The sequence below is a fragment of the Eleginops maclovinus genome, chromosome 18 (assembly GCF_036324505.1).
Source record: "Eleginops maclovinus isolate JMC-PN-2008 ecotype Puerto Natales chromosome 18, JC_Emac_rtc_rv5, whole genome shotgun sequence".
NCBI classification, from domain to species: domain Eukaryota; kingdom Metazoa; phylum Chordata; class Actinopteri; order Perciformes; family Eleginopidae; genus Eleginops; species Eleginops maclovinus.
In genome coordinates this window covers 18,016,272-18,039,174 of record NC_086366.1, presented here as the reverse complement: position 1 = coordinate 18,039,174, position 22,903 = coordinate 18,016,272, and the positions used below count along the sequence as shown (strand labels likewise).

The 22,903-nt window shown below is 38.8% G+C and overlaps 1 protein-coding gene across 4 annotated transcripts in view; it reads right to left on the bottom strand.

Moving 5' to 3' along the window:
* b3glcta (beta 3-glucosyltransferase a) overlaps positions 1-22,903 on the bottom strand; it is a 51,898-nt gene that overhangs the window by 22,537 nt on the left and 6,458 nt on the right. For all 4 annotated transcript variants that reach the window (XM_063907559.1, XM_063907556.1, XM_063907557.1 and 1 more), the window contains 3 exons: positions 22,760-22,803; positions 11,909-11,948; positions 3,550-3,659 (listed from right to left, as the gene is read on the bottom strand). In XM_063907559.1, coding sequence (XP_063763629.1) covers positions 3,550-3,659; positions 11,909-11,948; positions 22,760-22,803 — 194 coding nt within the window. The remainder of the gene's footprint in view (positions 1-3,549; positions 3,660-11,908; positions 11,949-22,759; positions 22,804-22,903) is intronic.

Genomic DNA, 22,903 nt, shown 5'->3' with positions numbered 1-22,903 from the left:
TAATTGGCTGACAAATCAAATATTTTCCTTGAAGAAGATAAAGCTTGCAAACAAACTGGTATCATACTTCATATTGCCTTCTGGGTTGCTGCTTTCACTTGCCCTAACAGAAGTAAACTGTAAGTAAGACGGAAATATCACTGGAAAAAAGCACAGGATATTTCAGGACATTACAGTGCACATAATCACATCCAAACAGGAGGAATGTTTTCAGTGCACTGCTCTGTAGTGATGACTGAGATAGAGTAGGTGTGTGCGAGAGCAAGTGTTTCACACTGCGATGAAAACAAAGCAGCAGAGCGTGAGACCCTGTGGCTCATTACTGCATGGTCCACTCATCGTGCAGGAAGTCAGGGTGAACGGTCTCCTCTCAGCCATTCTGTATGACAGCACGCACTGTTTGATTTAGGGGATGAGTCTGACATTTAACTAGCCCTATTAGCATGTTAGCGCTCATCTAATATGAGCTTTATCTTTTAACTGAAGCTGTAATGAAACCTACACATTTTTACATTACTCTCCTTGATGTTGACCCCATCACGGTCGAGTTAAAAGTTTAATTTAGAGTAAAACAAAATGTTTTCTTCAGATTATAATGCAATCAAAACGATTATGCTTTAACTTTAAAGAGCTATTGGCAATCCAATGATAAAGGAGGTGCTCAATATTAGGAAGCTGATTATTTTATGGCACTGTTTGCTATGAATCTGCCAAAGAAAAGAGCTGTTTCTTTGTTATTTGTAAGAAAAGAAGATGGTCACTGAACTACACTTTCGGGATGCAACTGAAGGGCATCCATGTTAACTTATTTTCTTCCCAGTGGCTTCTTAAATGCATTGTAAGATTATTCAAGTGATGCATGGGAATCCATTTAGAAACATGATTTATTTCACTACTACCGCTAAAGGTTCCTGAGTTTAATCTGGTTCTGTTGAATGTCTCCGTGGACATGAGCAGACTGTAGGAACATAGGCTGTGAGCAGCCACATAGAATTCACAAGTTCCTGTCAGTGGGAGGCTTTTTGATATCCGCAGATTTACACAGTCAGACAAGGATAAAACCGACACATTATGCCCAGGGTGAAAAAGGCTTTGAGACAGACATACTGATAATATACACATTTTATATCTCTCATGTGCACTGATCAGCTCAAACATCTTCAATTACCAATGATGCTGGCCTAAGTTTCAAATCTTTAGCAACACTAAGTCGGCTCTGAATCCTTTAGGACGTTTTTTAATCAAGTAGTTTTATATTCGGTTCTTTTGATCAAAACACAGGCCATTCTTTCACTGAGCAGCAAAATAGAAAGTCTAAATACAACTGAAAGAGAACGAATCAACAAAAATCCACACCTTCTGTCTTGAGTTTAAAATAAGAAGTAAAGGTTTTTTTTTTTCAGTTTTCTTATATCTTCTCTCTTTGTTTTAAAGACAATTGCGAGACATTAAAAAGGGGTTAAGTGTGAAGTTATGCATCAAGATAACAAGATACTGCAAATCAAGCATGGTTTACAGCTACAACCTAAAAGCATCAATTGACTTTGATCTTTTTCCTTCAGCATCGCACAAACACTGACTGTTAACAGCAGACGTATAGGTTTGTGTGTGTTGTGCCTCGGATGTGGTCACTAAAGTTGGGGGCGGTTATATTTATGATCAATTGCAGAGTTTACATTTTTATCTACAGTATATACTCTAAATGTAAATAATGGAGAGTTTTTTTCCTGCATTTATGTTCTGTGGAATCCAAAACAGTAAGCCACAATTCAGACACAGTTACCACAAGGGCTGGTATCCAGATACGACAATTAGGAAGGGAAAATGTCATCTATAATAATCTTTTTTGTTTCTTCCCAATTTCCTCCTTTTCTTTTGTATTTACCCATTTTCAGTTTGGTATTTCCTTAAGGATATTCAAGCTGTATCAAATTCTAAACATCTTTTTATTTTCTAAAACTATGCATACAGATTTGGCTGCAGATGCAATTAAACATTTTCTTTCTATCTACTATTAAAATAATAAGGTGTTTTTTTTCCAAAACAGGTCTGTGTGTTGATGTTTACCTGTGGCTGAAGATAACTCATTTTGCTCATAAGTATTTGGGTCTTATATCTCTTTGAAAAGCTGTCAAGCCTTTACTGCTGCCTCTTTGAGAAGTTCCTGATTAAAACCCTCCCTGGACTTAGTTTGTCTAATTGCATGCAACAGATAGTAAAATGCCAGACATCTCTGAGATCATAAATGCAAACACAGCATGATGTGTTATTCATAAAGTCTGTCTCTCCTTATGAAATGTGATGTCTATTAGTGTAACAGAATATTGTCATGATGAATCTTATCATCTGGCACAAAATGATGCCACTATTCATTACAGGAAACATGAAACAATCCTTTCAAACTGTTTCCAAATTCAACTAATTTAATTAAAAAAAAGAAATAACATTATTCAAGTGCATTATATTCAAAAACCTAGGCAAACTTTGTATTTTTTATAACCAAAACAACAGCAGTAAATATGTGAGCATCATTATGACAAACAATAATATATATTTTTAGTCGGGCACAGTCAGTGAAATGTAGATTAACATTTTGAGTCATCCAGCAGTTGAGGACACTGAAACAACAGCAGCAGAGACAACAAATCAGAGACCACAGAAACATAAACTCATACACAAAATCTAAATTGGTGTCTTGCATCAGGGAAAAACAGTGAGCAGTTCCTCCATTTAATTTACTATAATACAATTAGTGATGCTGCATTCAGTATTTAACTTAATGGAATAACTCATGTTTGACATCTTGCTCTGAAGAGATTTAATGAACAGAAATAAATTGGCCTTTTGACCTGTAAATGTGCTGTGTCTTCCTTTGACATAATGCTGATGCGTTTACTGATATTTTACAAATTGCATGAAATAATGAGTTATTTCCCCAGGAGAATACATTGTTTTTCTTTCCTGCAGCATTTTTTGAAATATCTAAATTTAAATCAGGAATTACAATATTAATTAAGATGAACGCTTATGGGTAATCATCGCTTGTCATTTAAATATTCCTTCACATATTCAGATATAGAAGGTTGATTTTTTGACAATAAGAATGGTATATCTGAATATCAACCCTCACAAATATCTGGATTTTCACAAAAATATGAAATTATAAGTAAGCACATGATCCGCTGTAGCAAGGAACTGAGGGTGTTGCATATTTCACAGTACCCTTTTACATTTCAGATGCAAGAGCTTTCATATGGAGGTTCCATGAATAATTCTTCAAGCTATCATTCAATATTCAACATTTGTAAGTAATTAACTGACAGTTTGACAAATGACAAACACTTGAAAAACATAGCTTTTTCTATGCTGTGCAATTATGTTTTTTTTCCTTCCAAATGGATTTCATATTTTTAGAAAATGTTAGAGCTTACAACAACTGTCAGATGTGACATTTTATACGTTTGATGCTTGTTACGTACATTATGTCTTCTAAAATGTATTCCAAAACAAGAGCATGTGTGCTTGAGTGAAAGGTGTTTTTAATCTTACCTCTTTCAGACCGTGAGCCTGCTGCAGTAAGTCTGCTCTCCGTGCTTCTGCCTGCCTCACATGGAAGGAGTTGCTCTGACTCTGGATGACGAACACTATCTCCCGCAGGTCTGGAAGAACAAACACGACAGAGCTGTGAGACTGCTCACATACTGTGAAAAAGGATCATGGCAATCGATGACCTTCTGAGAGCAGGACAAGATAAGAACCACGCTGTGAATAACTGAGGTGGTTTTGCTAATCTCCATTATTGGCCTGGTGATAATAACCAGCACTTCAAGAGCTTAATTGGCTCAGAGAGAGAGTATGTAAATGTCACAGCCCAGACTGTGTTACTTAATAAAAGATTACCAGTCAGAGGAGTCTTCCTCTGAGGTGCCGTATCCACCCATAAGGTTGACACGGCCCAGCTGTCCACTTTTTTCTGAGCTGCATTAACAGTTAAACTCATAATTGTTGCTGCATGGTAACGCCGAGGTTAACAGGGAGTCACCTGCTTAGTTTAAGAAACTGCTAAAGCGGGCTACTTATATGCTGACAATATGCTCAGATACCATCTTTGTCATTGACTCAGAGGCCTGTAGTTCCTCTTTATGTGAAATCCATTTACAAGGCAGCAGCAGTGACACAGCTCAGTGGAGAATGACATTGGCTGCACAAACACGTCCACATAAACCCGGTGGCTCTCACGACCACTACAATCAAAACTAGACCAAAGGACCGGGGGGGGGGGGGGGGAGAAAAGATCTACCATTCTGTCTTTGGCTCTGTACAATCATATTTGACGTCTCCTTAATCCGTTAGCTGTCCCTCAAATCAACCTGAAGTCTGCAGCACCTGGCTGGAATGAATGTGACAACAAAAAGGCTTTTCAAGAATTAAAAAAGCCGAAAGGTGGGAGCCAATATCGAGGTGTCAAGTACAAAGAAAAGCAGAAGACATGTCAGAGATTTCCTGCTATGACAGACAGCTCAGATACTTCCCAATAATGAGATGTACAGGGATTTAACTTTCCTCTTCATTTAAGCTCAAACCAAAATAACAGGCTTTGTGCCAAACAAAAACTCACTTGCATGACGTTTTAATTAGCTACTTAAGTATGTGTTCATCATATAGTCAGAAAGGGTGTACCAATCATAAATTATGATTACCAGAATGACTTTTTTTTTCCATAAAGCTTTGCAAAATGTGCGGATTAATTAAATGTAGTGTTTAAAAACATAAATAAGTTACAGCCACTGACAGGAGTCTAATCTTCCCAGTGGAATATTGCAAGGCAACACGAGGAAAAAGGGGAAGGGCGAGTGCTGACAATGGCAGGATTAGATGGATAGCCTCCTGCTCAACTTACACTACTTGAACCTATTCCCACCCTGGGTAACGATATTAACAGCGGGGTCAGGGGTAGACACTATGTCAGGGTACAGTATCTGTGTCACATCTTTTTTAATTAAGTGTTGGTGGGTGTGACTCCCCTTTTGCTCCGCTGATAACAAAGATCCCATTGATCCTGGAGCCCTGGAGAAGGGGGGGATTTACTTGCTAAATCTCAGCATGTCCATCTCCCAACAGATCTAACCTCCACCGGGAACTTAGCTTACAGAGCGATCACCACTAGACCACCTCTAAATGTCCTTCTGCTGAGTTTGCTAAATGAATGATTGTGTGTGTGTGTGCGTGCGTGCGTGCGTGCGTGCGTGCGTGCGTGCGTGCATGGTGCGTGCGTGCGTGCGTGCGTGCGTATGTGAGAGAATCTGGTTTCACATAAATCAGTGCATTTTAAAGCCTCAGGTGTGCTAGCAGCTTCCTGATACTGCACAGTACAGCAATATCAGCTGCATGAGACAAACAGCAGAAATCAGATAAGAAGGTTGCCAATTCCTCATTCTACAGATAAAGCGTACCCCCGATGTCAAAGCAGAGGAGAATCCGGGGTTAAAAACGAAACTAATTAAGACTGAATTCACGTGCCTCAACTCCGCACTAATGGCTTTCGATTAATCATCAAACAACGGGGAGAAAAGGAAACATCCTGTTATAACGCCCTTCTTCCTCCACCTCCATCATTCTGTGTCTTTCTCCTATCAGGTAAAAATCACCTCTGTGCAATACTTTGACACTCGTGGCAGCCAATGCAAGATTACAATGGTGAAATCGATATGTCTCCCAGTATTTAATTATAGGGCAAAGATTTAAAACTATGCCTTTGGTGCCAAGGATTTCACCTTTTAAGTGGATATGCGTGATGATCCACGGATGCCTCTGAGCTGAAAGGAATATGAATAAGAAAACATGCAGAATACTCTGTCTGTACCATGCCCTTGCATTGCTAGGGTGTTATAAGATTATGTCAAAGGGAAAGTTTAAGGGGCCTTATTATGCTTTTTGGGCTTTCCTTTTCCTGTTGTTTTCCTGTCCCGTCCAGCAGTGGCTCAGTCAGTAGGGGCTTGGACTGGGAATTGTAGGGTCGCCGGTTCAAGTCCCCGAACAGACTTGAAATATGGAAAGTGGACTGCTACTTGGAGAGGTTCCAGTTCACCTCCTAGGCCCTGCTGTGGTGCCCATGAGCAAGGCACCGGACACCTCCAATCCCCCCTCCCCATTGCTCCCCGGGCGCTGCACGATAGCTGCCCACTGCTCCTAGTACTAGGATGGGTTAAATGCAGAGGGCCAATTTCACTGTGTGTGCTCTGCTGTGTGCATGTATGTGACTAATAAAGAGGGTTTCATCCTCCGACTCTTGTGCGTTATATATACATATTGTAGTCCTTTTTTTACTTCACTATGTACCACTTGTACTTCTATTGGCTATGCCCAATCATAACTGGGCCAGGCAGCTAACTAATCAGAGCAGTCAAAGCTCTGGTTTCAGACAGAGGGTGAAAGGAGGTGCTGCTGCACAGCAGTATGAGAAAAATAAAGAGCTTTGTGCCACAATAGCAGCACAAAATACCTGTAAAATGGGTATAATAACTTTAACTCAGAAATTTTAGCACCACAAGCTTAGTGCGATATAGTCCTATTATATATGATAAAAGAAAAACCGCCTACGGCTGATATCTTTAACACTTGGCAGCTTAAACCAAAAGAATCTAAATTGATAAATGTGAATTGAAAAGTTCAGGAGAATCCAAGTTGGTGCACATCTTTAAAAAATACTTTTATTTTTTTAAACTTACACAAAAATTACATTTGTGTTAAAATGAATTCTCATTCTAGAGGCATGGCACGTAGCCGCTAGTGTGTTTGTAGACTCTTCCCTCTTCCCTTTTCTTGTAAAGCTTTTTCAAACTTGTGACTTACAAAGAACTATATAACAAAGGTTTTGTCTTCTTTTATTTGGCAGTTACTAGTGTATTTCATAGAATGTTGTCAGGCGTTTTCTAGGGAGTTTGTGGTCACTGCTATAGTTGCTGCTTGACTGGGTGTTTCTAATGTTTGCATGTTTTTTCTGTTTTCAAAATTGTAACAGGGAGGGAGTGCTTTTAATACCAGCAGTATCAACTCCAGTAGTATTAATAGCAGTTTTCCCAGGGGTGACATTATGCAATCAATTTATCTGCTTATTTGCTTAGAAGGGCAAAGATGTGAAACAGCATTCTCGTGCAAAACATGCCAGAAAGCTCGTTTCTGGGAGTTAAGTGAAATACAAGGATGCCTCTTGGCTGAAAATAATATGCCTCGAATGAAAAAGATTGAAGCTTGCTCGGGAGATGAAGCCAAAGCCCCGGTCACATTGGAACAGATGATTTTATTTTGCCAGGCTGATGGAACTAGAAAGCATGAGTCTAGCGTGCGTTTGTCTCCCCTCACTCATTCAGTATTCCACTGGGGCCACTTCACAGATGAAAAAAAAAATCAGCCTTGAAATATATTGGATGGAATGAGACACGGGGGAATACTGCCTCTTTCTTTCTCTGATCTGATGCCTTTCTCAATGCCACCCTTTAAAAAGGCCTCACCAACACTGTGTGAATGCTTGTCAGCACATAAGAGGGGTAAGGATCAAACTGATTAACGAATCAAAGACAATAAACTCCAACGTGTTTGAATTTCTTGGTGTGTGCCAAATACAACAGGGTGTAGTAAATATCCGCACTTGAATGTAAATTGTGCGCTCTCATAGTGGCCTGGCCCTCTAGTGTTGTCACCTCATTGACACAAATCAATAGTGACACTTCCTTAGAGCAGGATGGCAGACGTTGCCAAGTGGCAGAGGAGCTGAGAGCTCACTGACCTACAGGCACTCCTGGAGCTCTGTCATCTCCATCAGTGTCACAGAGCAGGTGTGTGTAGTCACCAGAGCTGTCACAAGAAGGTTTCCTTCCAGCCTGGAGTATCTGCATCCCCACAGTTAAAGAAATAATTGTCCACAGCAAGGAAACAACAGAGAGCATGCACAAATAAATGCACAGGCAAGTTTAGTGGAGAACAGAATTTTAAATCTAGTTCAGGATTTGGAGGGAGTGGCATAAAAAGGGAAAGCAGATCACTAGCTTAATTTCAATGATAAACGCCTGCTTGAGTCGAGAGGGAAATAATTCTGCAAGTGGAGCCATTAGGCTGTTGTGGTAACAATGAAACTGTCATGACAGATCCAAAGCTCTTCATTGCCAGAACATTTTCAGAGATTACTGAGGAAGTCAATAGCTCATTTCCATAGGCTGACTTCCTCAGCCAGCAGCTGATTGTGCGGCTGTAAAACCTGCTACACTCCAATGACTCACATTATTGAACTCCCTGAGACAAGATGGCACAGAATCATCCTTCTCCTAAAAACTCCTCTCCATCTCTTTCCACCTCACGTCCAAAACAGTGCATCCGAAAGACATTCCACACTGAAGAGAATTGGCTTGCAGTTTCCTGGCCAAACTAACCATGACCGTCACACCACACAGCACCAGGATTTAATAGCCAATCCACAAACAGCAGGTGATATCCAATCTGGCAGCCCAAATTCAATATTGCAAACTTTTTAGTCTGTTGAGTTTGATTTAGCCGTATAAAAATAATTTACCCTCCCTATAGGCAATCATCTGGCGAGGCGCAGGCCTATGTCTCATACAGCAAGTGAAACGATTTTCCATCAGCCCTCTTCTCATATTCACACAGACTTTTAATTGCCTTGCACACGATCAATAGAGAGCATGGTGTATTTAACTTTCAGCCTACTGCTGAAAAGGTCAGAATCATAAATATCTCTTAGTAAGTAGAGAGGAAAATAGAAGAGAGGGGGGAGACCGGAAGGAACTGTAAGGACACAAACCAATGAAGCGATAGGGAGATGTACCACAATTGCAAAAGAAGGAACGGAAGAAATGTGAGAGTGAGAGTGAGAGTGAGAGAGAGAGAGAGAGATGTATATATAGAGAGGGGAAAAGCTATGAGAAGAAGTAGCGATGCAAAGACTCACAAACTCACGGTAATCACACTCATTAGATGCTCTCTTGAGTTCATAACCCTATGGACAAGTGTGCTGAAGACTAATGAGAGTTGAACTCAACCCTTAAACCTCATTTAGAATCAATAATTCAGGAAGCTAGAATTCATAATAGTATTCCTTGACATCACTTGGAAATACAGTTATTTATCTGGTTTCTGAAAGGCTGATTTCTGTGCTTGATGGATGAATCATTTCATACCGCATACATTAATATATGCCAGCACTGTTTGTAACACTTTTGAGAATGCAAGTACGGTGTTCATTTAATGAGAAAAATACAGTGGCTGTGTTTAGCCAATAGTAATGCATACAAGCAAAAACAATGACATGCAGCCAGGCACAAGGAAACACGAGTGGTTGAGAGGCAACTAAAGAAAAGTATACACTTGGATTGTTAGTTGGTACGCAGAAAGAGTTAGTTTAACATCTTGTGAACAATGTACCTTCTGAGCATGCAATGGGAATGGCCCCAAGAAGCTGGCTCTGAGCCACTTCAAGAATATAATGCCACCTCTGAAGGGACAGTAGCAAATATGAAGTAAAAATATGTCAGTTTCCACTTTAACAGCTTCTCTTGCATTACTGCACATGTATGAATGTGTTCTCTAAAACAGGAGCAGTAAGTCCGAACATAGGACATGATCTGAAACTACCTTCTATACTTTAAAAGTTTAAAAGAAAAAAGGTTTTGAAATTCAATATCAATCATTTGTGTGACTCCTATACTGTCAAACTGAATATAAAACCTCATTTTAACTATTGCACATTTTCTTCTTCGGACGACCGGTCTCAAAAGGAAGTGAATTGACTGAATTGATTGGGCTAGACAGCCAAAGGCCTTACACGATTTTGATTATTATGACTATTGTACTCTGTGAAGCTGCAGAATATAAAATTGCTATAATACAGGATACAGTATTACAGCAATTTTTTAATTGTATCCTTTAATATAAACTGATTTAGAGAAGAAGAAGACGAAGACGACTAAAAAAAAAAGGCAAAGAAGACAAAGATGAAGATCAAAAACAAGAACAAGAACAAGAACAAGGACTGTGATGCAACAGTAAAATGTGTGAAAAACAGTCATTTGTTGATTGTATTGCAGCAGATTGTGTTACAATCAGTAGGGGCTTAGGGCCCTGGGCCAGGATACAGAGCGTTTTAAGCAATCATATTTTAATAATTCAGTTTTGAACAATTTATTTTCCTGGGGCATTTCTGTAGGTAAAGTTTTCCACGGTTTTGGTTATCCAAGATGCTAAGCTGAAAAACCTCAAACATTTTAAACATTCATGCCGCACAATATGCTAGAGGACCTGCAATGATTTTTAATGTGATATTTCAGATGTACATAGTGAACAAACTGCACATAATGCCTATTTTATTCAGACTTAAATGAGTTATCAATCCTCTAAAAGTCACCAGCTCCTTCAAAATAAAAGCCAGGTATACCTTCGATGTTCTCTGTATTTTTAAAGCAATAAAAAGCCAAACTTTCCTTTCTTCATCTACGGAATTTCTGCCCACGTATAATTTTCTCTTCACACAAGTGCAGCTTTTCTGCTGTGACAGGAAGGAAAATTACTATAGTGGTGCCAGATAGTGAAGCTCCATTTTTTTTAGATAGTTGTCTGTTTGTATTTTATCTCTGTGCTGAGGTGCCAAATGAGAGCATTACGAAGTTGCTTTTGTGTGCCTTCGCATCTGTGGTGACCCAGTTGAATGAACAACAGGCAGAGGACCAGAAAGCTCAAAACTCCTCTGCAGCCTCCCGAAAATCACTCTGAGGGTGATTGTATGAGCTCCCTGTAGCATGAAAGGCATGCATGAGATCCTTTTATTTGCTTGACTTATGAAATTCCTGGTAGCTGTCAGATCGATAAAGAGATGGGACTATATTTATGAAAAAGTCGGAGGAACTGTGGAGATTACATTTTCAAAGCAGGCATCAGACAAAAGCCCTTTAACCAACTTCATTAACAACATATTCAAATGTCAGCCTTGTCCAACATTTTTCATTTCAAAAGTTATGATTATATGAAGTGATAATGTATTCAATACTGTTCAGTTAAAACTGATAAATACTCTGTAGGTCATTCCTTTGAATGTCATCCAATATTACTAATCTCTTTATAATACAGACTGATTCAAATATAACAAAGACCCAATGATGGCCCAACTATCAAAGACAGCGGCAATATCCTTGATAAATATATATATATATATATATATAGACATATAATAATTAATATAGTCTCTGATAACATCTATAATGTATATCATGATTTCTCACCCTTAGCAGGTGTCCTTGATAAAGTCTTTCATTTGTCCCTTCACAAAGCGCAGGGCTACAGAATGTCTTTCAGATTCTGCTGGGAGTCAAGGGTCGAAGGCTAAATCCCATGACATTGCTTCTATCCATCTGCACTTTTTATACGGGAGGCAAAAACTATTATCGCTGGGATACAAAATATTATACCAAGCCTGCAAAGAGAAAGACACATGATATCTAACTCTCTCTTTAGAATTACGTTTGTAAAATAGTAATGAACAATTGAAGATACATCTGACCCTTAAACAAAACATTAGTAAGGACATTTCCACAGAAGTTAAGAGTTTATTAGAAAGCAAACAGGAACATGTATTTGTGTGATGAACCTTTTTCAGTTCAGTCAACTGAAAACATCATACTCTGTACATCATACAGTGGCATATGTAGGTAGGCTACCTTTCGTGACATCATAGCCATTGCTAATGTGACACAAAGGATATGCCCATTGGACTCCAAATGTTCTGGCACCCCGTGTGTACAGAAAATATACATTGTAATGTCAAAAGCTATTTATTTTATGTTCTTTTATCGTTTTTTCCCCCCTACACTTTCAACTACTTCTACCAGAAATGAATAAGACTTACCAAGTTGATTGTTGTGGATGACATGCATATCATCTTGGCTCTGAAAAGACAGAAATACTTACAATCAATAATTACAGCAACAAAAAACATCTTCAAATAGTGACCTATATACATCCACTTTTGTGTTTAACAAAAGATGCAGAAAATGTCAAAACATGGCTTGTGTTAAGGAGCTCAGTTTCAGCAAAATACTCCATTTCATCTTCCTAATCATTAATTAAGGCTTAGTAATGTGGAAAGCCCTATGGGTTATTTGGAGAAATAATGGGTGATACCCCACGTCATTAGTCCTTCTTAATTGTGTGGGTTTTGTGCCTGCAGCATTTAAGCTCAGCGCATTCGGCTCAATTAAGGAACTCAACACTGTTCCACCTCCAGAGCTGTCGGGGTACACGGCAGACCGTGGAGGGATGAGTAAATCAATCACAAGCTGAGTTAACTTTGAAGGGTTGTCTTTTACCTCCATCTTTCAGAGGAAATCTTTCAGTCTTGGGAGAAGGCGAGAACGTGCAAGTTCTGGCTCTTTCAAGAACTCTTGAGCGGCAGAGTATTAATAGATAATGACAAACCCAGGCCTGATTTGATTTATGACTTCCTCTAGACTAACAATCATTTTACTGGCAAGCTGTTGCAACCTTCAGAGAGCTTAACTAAGTCATAAATTCACTCTCAGTGGGTGTGGTGCAGTGGTTACAGAGAATCATATTTGGTGGCTGTTGTGTGCAGATGCCTATATGTAATGCCCTATCTCAGCACATTTGGTGGGAGGACAATTTCCATAATAGAAAAGAAACCTATTAATTTAGTCGATTTCCTGCACATGAACAATTTAATATGGTTGTCATGACCACACATCATTTTTGGAGGGCACTTGTTTCCTGCACTGTCGTATCTTTCCTGTTATATTAATCAAGTCCTGAATCAGGAGTCCTGACAGGTCTCATGCAGGCACATTTTCTGATGAAAAAAAAAAAACAGAAGGAAGTTCTCCATATTCTCGGCGGCATGCATATGTAAGGCTCTTTGTCTTTCCTGATTTTTCAGGTGATTAGAGTTAAAGGCAAATATATGCACAGGCAGGCAAGATCATATCAGGGTGATTTAATTCAGTGGGTACAAGACATCAGCTTAATTGGACTCAGTAGCATTAGTCATGCCTGCAAGGTTTCTGTCTCATCTTATCAAACACTACTCTGAAATAACTTCCTCAGCTAAACAGAAAGGGCACCTCAAGTAAGGAATGCATCTCACATACCCGGAGAATCTGACTCGTTATCAGATAATAACTCTAATTAAGCCTTGGTAAAGGCAAATACTCATGAAATAAAGTTGGTAGCAGTGACAGATACTGGCAGGTGCAAAGTTTTTCGCCTCTTCTTCTTTGACAGAGGAGACAGAAAATCACTGCAATGTAACTGTAGGAAAAAATAAATCAAAACCTTCGAGGGATGAATTAAGTGGTTGCTGAAACGTAACCAATATTATTGAATAGTGTCTATCTATAATACATAAGAGTGAACTACATGACACTACTGTAGATAATACCTAATGTTTTAAGGCAGGTCTTAATTGAGCTTTAATAAGAAATCTCTAAATCCAGCCGTATACTTTTATACATCAATTTGTATTGTTGCTGCATATTTCACAAGTTATTTTATAATGAGCTGTTGAAAAAAAGGCCTTGTATTCACTATTACAAACACATGTGCAGTGTTAAGCTATCTGTTTAGCCTTCAAGCTCATTATCCATTAATACTGTATACCTCCACTTCTCAGTTCATATTTAGTTATTTTTCAGTATATCTATATTTTGGATTGAATGCCTATATATCAGGTTATATTGTATTAATACTTGTTTTTATGCTTTCCTACATTTCTCAAGAACACTATTGTAAAACTCAAATTCTCTGCAGGCCAAATCAAATGATCCTGAAATGTGTATTTACTGGAAATAAAACCCCAAACAATAACACTAAATCAATGTTTGTTTGTTTTATAATATAGATGAACATATGATTTTTTTTTCCTTACAGGCACAATCTACAATCAAATGTGAACAACAAGGTGGATGTACGCGTTTAAAAAGTTATTCTTTTGATCTTTAACAAACGGCTTTAAATCCTGCTCCTTGATCATTCTTCAAAAGTAAATTGCAGTAGTTGAGTGATACCAGGGCTACAAATCTTTACTGGAAAATGATCTTATAATCTGCAGAAGAATAAATTCAGATCAGTCCTTTAATCTGCAGAAGAATGAACTCAGATCAAGTCAAACATCATTTTCACCATTACCGAGAAATGAATTATCCTCAGCTTGCAGAGCTCAACTCTTTCTGGCCTTGTATGCTTCTGCACGCAGGTAACGCTCTCCCTAATCTCATCTGACAGCAGGCTGTCAGCCATTTGCAGCGGGAATCAGAAACCCATAGGTGTTAGAGAAGGAATTGCTATGAGTCTACACTGTCTATCTATCTGAAGGGGTTAGTTTCACCATGCCTTGAGCGCTTTTGGTGTGTGGCACCTCAGCACTGATGCAGACAGACAGAAAGGTTGTGCCTCGTGTAGCTAAACCTCAGAACAACAGCACTGCGGCTAAGGTTTTCCCAAATGAGGTGTAAAGTGAATTCCATGATTATTATGTAATCAAGGACATAAGCAAAGACAGCCCTTTGAGCCCTGCCTTTGATTTGGAAGCTCTTCACAGACGTACAAGGCAAAGCTGCTGCCCCCTGCGACAGCTCTCAATCCCGAGGGCTCAGACGCTCCACTGATGTGAGTGACCTGTCAGGTTGCGTTAGCTTTCTATTCACTGATGGCAACAATGATTCAAGGTTGCAGGACTTTCTGAATTTTAACATGTGAGAAAAATATGTGATCTTTACAGATGCTGGCTGTCTAGAAGGACTTTGAGATCCTTGGGAAACAAGGAGGACACCATTATTAAATGGTGGCCCTTCTATATTTAAATTGACTGAGGATTAAAATGGTTTGTCAGGAAAGTGCAAATTGTCAGCTTAATTTAGAGGAGGCTTTCAGATCTATTGAGGTGTTTAAGAATTAAAACGCCTTGTGTATGCTTCCTTAAATGTCAGGGTGCCAAAAGAAGTGACGGATAAAAATGTTATTCAATAGTAGTTTTTCATTCACAAGGAAAAGCTCTTAAAGTGTGATGGGTTAATGATTTGAAATGTCTACTGCCTTTGAACATCAGCAGGCAATTTGTCATATCCTCTTTCTGCATTTTGTTGAATTTTAAATGAAAAAATGGGAAAACTAAAGGTTGATAACAGTCTTTCCTGAATCAGGCCAATTTAGCATCCCTGAGGATGACAGTCTAATAAAAGGGGTCATTCACTGAATAGTTACATACATGATATCATGCTAGAAGATCTAGGTTGAAGCTGCATGTCTCAGATAAAAAGTCAGCATCCTGACTAGTGGGTGATGTATGAAGAAGACATTATAAAGGGAAATTGTTAGATGAGACCATTTTTATTTGTAAGTTAAATCTAGGACACAGTATATATAAGTATATGTATTAAAAGTCTAAACTTCCCTAAATATAATAAAGAGCAGGACAGAAGATAAATACTACACAGTGTTAATTATAACCTGTAAACCCGCACAGCTATGTAGTTAATCATGCACTCCTCAACAGTAATGTTCACTTAGACCTACTACTATGCTCGTTGGCATACGTGCAGAGAATTGCAGCACTTTAAGACAGATGAACACACAGTGTGACACATTCTTTCTCTAATGCTCTTGTGTTTTTGAAAAGGCTAAAAAAAACCTGCTTTTCCAAACTTTTTTGCTCTTGTATAAAAACTCTATGCACACTGCTCTGGCATGTGGAAAAGCCAGATCTGCTGTGAGGAGAAGGGTTTAGGCAAAAGGTCAATTAAACTTCTAGATTTGAAATTGACCAGAGAGGATCCATATTGAAATAAAATATCTCTTGTAAAGACAGTTCAGTCAAATTAAAGCATTGGAATAGAAAAAGGACTCATTAGGCACTTCAATGTCATCAAATAGCAATAAAGTGGCAAACTTGGCAACACTGGAAAAACAGAGCACTATATGTTACCCTAATATGTAATTAATTGGTGATAATTGGATGGTTTCTATAGGTACAGTATAACATTTGTAATAGCATAGAAGAGCATAAAAGAGCTACAACTTGCTTAAAATGACAAATATATTAACCTTGTTAACAACCATTTTAGCCTCCATTTCTCTCCCTTTGTGAGACAGACAACGCAGACTTAAAATAGATCTGATAAACAGGTGGCTCAGCTTCATTAATAATCTGAAATATAAAAGTGTGAGTGAGCGACTAATGTTGCCGCATTTCAATTTCACATTTGTAACTTGAATGTAATTAGCAGGATAAATTACAGTCACGTCAGAAAGGTTTTTGATCTGGGGACGTCAGGCAAATCTGGAAAATAAATGATCTTTACATTACAGTACAATTTTGCTTATTTTTATTCTTCTATAAGCTGATGCACTGCTTTCTTCCTACTTTAATATGTTACGACTACATTCTCTTTTTTACTCAGCTTTGTGACTAAATGTTGTTTTTATCTGGACAATCAAACCTGCTTTTAGAGTATTTTTTCTTTGAACAAAAATCGTTTTTTAGTTTTCCAGATCCACTTATTTCAGCATCAATAATACTCTTGTGTTTTAGTTCATAGGTTCATATTGTAGGTTCATATTTTATATTATTCATCTATAATCGTACAATTTCTCACAGTAAAGCAGTTCAACAGGGCCATGCTCACTTAGTTAGAAGACTGTACGCAGGAGGCATTCAGCCTTGTTTTTCAAAGCACAGGAACAACTGTTGCCAACAGTCAACCAGACCGCACAAAATTGTTGACAGTGATCCAATTCTGGTTGCCTGGGGCAACAGTTGCGATCAAGCCCTGCTGTGTTAGTTATTTAGGGTCACAGAGTGCTCCCTGGCCTCTAGATGAGATGGCTGGTATACCTTTCATCAAATTTTACAAAAATAAAGACTGTTTTTACGCATTCAAACATAACTCATTGTAGCGTAGCAGTCTGATACACAACTGAAGACGACATCATGACCTTTTAATATTAAACTCAACGTTGATAACAAATAATTGATTGAAGGCAAATATTTCTTACCTCAACATTTTTTGGGTCTTTTCCGCGTTCAGCAAAGAGATAATTGCCTGGCTAAACTGTTGATATTTTATAGGGTTTACATGTTTTCTCCAGCTGCTGTAAAAGGTGGTAAAGGAGGTAATAATATTAATAAATGTCGTGCTATTTAGCAGTGTTAATGGAGATATGGTATCATAGAAAACGTTTCTGCTGGAATAAAGTAATTGCAGAGGAGTGGAGGTAATGGTTAAGTCTCTTCTTAGTTTTGTTTTTCCTCTGATAACTGTCCTCGGTAAGGACATGCTGGAGAATAAAAAGCTGGTATCCATAAAGGGACAGCCGTTTAAGCAGAACAAATTACAGTTTAAGTGATGTTTGGCAGAAAGCAAGACAACCTGCACACATCAGAGAAGATGCTTTTGTATAAACCAACATGATGACTTTAATTGAGTTGGTTGTTAAAGAAGGCGGCAGCTCTTTTCCTTCAAGAGTTTTTCTTACGTCAACAACTGATAGCACTTTGGATTGAGTGCACAGAGATGGTTATCTTTACTCTTTAAATATAAAAAGGGTGGAAAGTCTAAAAAGTGTCTCCTATCTGGTGAACAAGGTTAGACTATTTAGTGTAATTTTTCTGTTTCCAAATTGTGCCGTTTCCACTAACTACTGCTAAGCCTTAAGGTGAACCTCTAAAGAAATGCTTGTTTGAATATGAAGCTATCATTTAGCTTGGAAAACACATGAAACGGCTCAATGAATTAACAAAGATCAGCACTTTCAATTACTTCTGGTGAACTGGTTGTGTTCTTGTGAATGTTGTAAGACTTGCTGTTGCTTTTCCCTCACACATAGTAGGAACATCCCCTGAAGGCAAAGTAACCCCTTATATAACTAAGTTTCCTGTTTGGTCCCAGCAATTCCTTTTAAATCCTTTTACATCCACATGGTGCCAAAGTGACAGGAACAACTTTTTCCATTGGCTTTGCAAGACCCTCAGCAGGAAGTTTGTAAATAATTTCACACACTGTACTGTCCTCGTGCATTCTTCTCACAGTTTGGAAGTCCTTAGTGCATGAGATCAAGGCCCTTCTGCTTACAATCGCAAACCTGTAGTACCCTATTGTTTATGAAGCCCTGAAGGGGCAGATAATCACGGTACCTGTGCTCATCTTCGTTAACTTCTCCAAGTCGTTCTAAGTTCAAACTGATGCCAATCATCAGAGGCTTCAGGCTGTCTTCAAAGAAGGAGGGGGGCGAGGGTTGGAGGAACTTAAACATGCCTTTATATGCAAGCCACAGACTGTGTTCAAAGACAAGCACAGAAAATTACTGCTGCAACCGTAATTCCTGCTTTACATATCACATGTCTTTTGTAGCAATGTTAGATGCAACCACAGTATACTGATCAAAGCAGAGCATCTTTTCAGATCCTGCCTCCAAACTTTGAAAGATGATCATCTTTTCTCCACTGTGAGGGAGACATCACCGGCCACAGGGTTGCAGAACGCATTAAAAGATTGTTTATCAATTTTATAAAACATGTTGTTGGAAATGTTATACTACTTTGGTTGTTGCTACTTTGCATTCGGCCATCAGCGTTACCCATATCACACACACACACACCAGAGGAGCCCCTGCAGATTTAGCTGGATTTTAATCATGATGGGATAAGCCCAGCTGTTTGATGTTAATGCCAGATCTTCAATGCTGACCACTGGCCCAAAATTCATGTGAAACAGCTTCTACACAAACAGTGCTTGAAAAAGAGATACATTGGTGTTTTACAAATGTCGTGCTAACCAATTTGCAAAGCATATACAATTCCACAATGTCACCTTCTCGGAAGCCAGGTAAATACTTTCTATACATACAAGTGGATTGTTTGTATACTTATTTTTCCTATCCATTTGAAACCGCTAAACAGTAATGTTCTGCCATTTAAAAAAAATATATATATTGCAGATTGAACCACTGTCAATAATTAGTCCTGCGAGTTGAAAAGTCTACTGTATGTTTATACTCATTAAATAACACGCACGCACACACACACACACACACACACACACACACACACACACACACACACACACACACACACACACACACACACACACACACACACACACACACACACACACACACACACACACACACACACACACACACACACACACACACACACACACACACACACACACACACACACACACACACACACACACACACACACACACACACACACACACAAGTATTTGATTCACTGCCAGTTTAGTTAGTTTACCCACTTGCAAAGACATGAACAGTCTGTAATGTTTATGGTAGGTTTATTTTAACAGTCAGAGACAGAATATCAAAAAAGAAATCCAGAAATATATAAAAAAAGGATATAAATCAATGTGCATTTCATTGGGGGAAGTATTTGATCCCCTTGCAAAACATGCCTTAGTTCTTGGTGGAGAAAGCCCTGTTGGTCAGCACAGAGGTCAGATGTTTGGTCCACTGCTCTCTGCAGATTCTCTCCAAATCTTTCAGGTTTGGAGGCTGATGCTTGGCCACTGGAAGCTTTAGCTCCCTCCACAGATTTTCTATGGGAAGGAGGTCCAGAGACTGGCTAGGCCCCTCCATCACCTTAATGGGCTTCTTCTTTAGCCACTCCTTAGTTGCCTTGGGTCATTGTCGTGCTGGAAGACCTATCCATGTCCCATTTTCAGTATCCTCACTGAGGGAAGGAGGTTATCAGCCAATATTTTACGATACATGGCCCCCTCCATCATCCCCTCGATGCGCCCTGTCCCAAAGAGAAACCCCCCCAAAGCATAATGTTTCCAGCTACATGCTTGACGCTGGAGATGGTGTTTTTCGGGTCATAGGCAGCATTTCTCTTCCTCCAAACACTCATGTCGAGCTGATGCCAAATATCTTGATTTTGGTCTCATCTGACCACATCACCTTCTCATAAGCCTTCTCTGAATCATTCAGAGGATCACTGGCAGACTTCAGATGGCCTATACATGTGCCTTCTTGAGCAGGGGCGCTGCAGGATTTGAATCCATTATGGCGCAGTGTGTTACCAATAGTTTTCTTGGTGACTGTGGCCCCAGCTGCCTTCAGATCATTAACAAGTCCCTCCTGTGTAGTTTTTGGCTGACCCCTCACCTCTTTTATGATCATTGACCGTGGAGCCCCAGACTGAGGGCGATTCATAAGCATTTTGTGCTTCTTCCATTTTCTAATAATCAAACCAGTTGTCTCTTTCTCACCAAGCTGCTTGCTGGTGGTCTTGTAGCCTATTCCATCCTTGTGCCGGTCTACAATCTGTCCATGATGTCCTTGGACATTAGCTCCACCATGACTACAAGACCTGTCTTTGGTCTTACCCTCAGTGGAGTGGTTGTTATCTGATTTATTGACTGTGGACGGGTATCTTTTATCCAGGAAACGAGTTGACAGTACTTTCTTAAAGCGAGAGGACTTATTTAACCGGTCCTTGGGAGCTAGAATTCTTGTTGGATGCAAGGGGATCAAATACTTATTTCCAACAATTAAATGCAAATCAATTTATATCTTTTTTTTAATGTACATTTCTGGATTTTTTTTCTCTCACTGTTAAAATAAACCTACCATAAAAATGACAGACTGATCATTTCTTTCTAAGTGGGTAAACTAACTAAATTGGAAGGGAATCAAATACATATTTCTTCCACTGTATGTATGTATATATACATATATATAAAAATAATCTGAATTTTTGCACTAAAAAGGTATTACTGACAGAAAGGTTATACATACAGTTCATTGAAACTGTTTGAGAGTCAATAATCGTCCGTTAGAAGACCAATAATGAATTGCCTCATTCAAGAACTGGGAAATAATAAGTGTGGTGAGTAAATTTTAGAGTCTTCTAATTTCTCAGGAGTATGAAAAATGACTGCTCGGCCTATGGGTATGACTTTCTATAACCAACCCGAATGCTTTCATGACCTACAAATTTGTATTCCTGTCTAATTTGTTAATGTTGTTCTTTGGCTCAGGAGAACTAAAAACAGGTCAATAACCAGGTTTCCACTGCAGGTGGGCTTTGTGAAAAGAAACGCACTAAATATAAGACTGACTACAACACATATGAGGTTTAGAACACAATTTGGTCTTACTGTCCAACAGCGGGCTAGCTGTCAGAAAGTGTTGTTAAAAATGCAGGTGTATTGTGAATTTGTTAAGAAATATGGGGAATGTTGGGAGTTCTATGTGTCTGTGGCCCATACCAATGTCTCCCCTGAAACACTCAGGGACTTTGTTTACTTTTTTTTGTCAAAGCAGCATAAAGAGCAAAAAATAAAACAAATTGTGGATGATTATTTGTTATATAGCCTATATTTGCATTCTGATTTCCTGTGCTGTTCAATAAATGTTATATTGGGCCCAGGTGACAGAGCAGAGCAGTAAGTAAAGGTGCCCAGCTATCACTCAAAGCATTCACATGAATTGTGGCTAGTTCCCTTGGGCAAAGTCTTGAAACACATATGGAAAGTGCTAACGGAAGGCCTGCTGACAAACTCTCCCATGCTTTCTCTGCCAGCGGTGCCTCCTAGCTGCTCTCCATTCTCCTCTTCCCTTTGTTGTATCCGGTCATCCCCTCTCCTCAACACGTCTCTGTCTACAGTGACAAAAGCCATACACCTGTGGCACTTCATCTGCCTCCTCTGTGTTATACGCTTGGTTACACTTGGAAATAAAGGATTCAAATCAAATCAACTTTTAATCGTGACACATGTACACTACACAGCACAAGGTGTAATTTAGACTCTGCCTTCAACCCATCCTAGTATTAACAGCAGTGGCACGCTATACACAACCCCAGGAGCAGTGTGGGTGTCTCGTCCTGATTTCCATTGTTGCAAAAACTCTTTTCATTCTTAATGGGTTTCTTCTCCTGAATGGATGTCATTTACATATTTGCTTTGTAACTATTGACAGGCAGCTGTCCTTAATAGTAATATTAAAAGAAAAAAAAAACAATGTTGATAGTAAGCAATCCTGGGCTTTGACTGAGTAAAAGGCATACTGATAACATGTCACTATTATCTGACAGAATAAAACAGACATAAGCAAACTGTTTAAATCTAATGATAGCCCAATACATTGGTGTTCTTCTCCTAATGATAATGAAATCCAACCAAATTATTTTTTTAGTAGTGTTTTGTTCATTTTCAAAAACAATTTTTGAATTTAAAGTGACAAAAAATAGTACATGACCTCCGCGGGGAATAAAAATGCTTGCCACCAGTGAAAAAAAAAGAAAAAAGATAGTAATTTGCCCATTTCTGTGACGCTAAGCAACTCTGCCAGGAGACTTACTGTCAACATCTTCTCACACCAATGAGAAGTAGAGCAACTGAACATGTTAATTATTTATTGAGCAGCAACTGCAGGATTTGAGAATGCAACAGCGAGAAAATCATCTTGCACTTGAGGAAAAAGCAAATGGATTTGCATTGTGGAGAACATTAAGCTTCTGATCTGCGGGACAATACTCAATCCTGTTTCAAAACATCATGGTCGTTAATTTAAGCTGGTCAGGTAATTAAGGCTTCAATAGGAGGAGATGAGAACAGTAGATAGATGATTAACACTAATTATCAAGAAACTAGCCAAATCACAGTAGTTCAGACTGATCTGCAGTCAGGAAACAGAAAATCACAGGAGTGTTTTTTCTTACATGTGAGCCTTTTCCAGTGCCGCCAGCAGAAAAGTTGATATGAACTGTAAGAAAAGAAAAGAGAATGGTTATTTTTCAACATAATGTTACAAATAGCATCAAATCATTTTAAACTGAACCATAAACAGTCTCTTCTTTTATTAC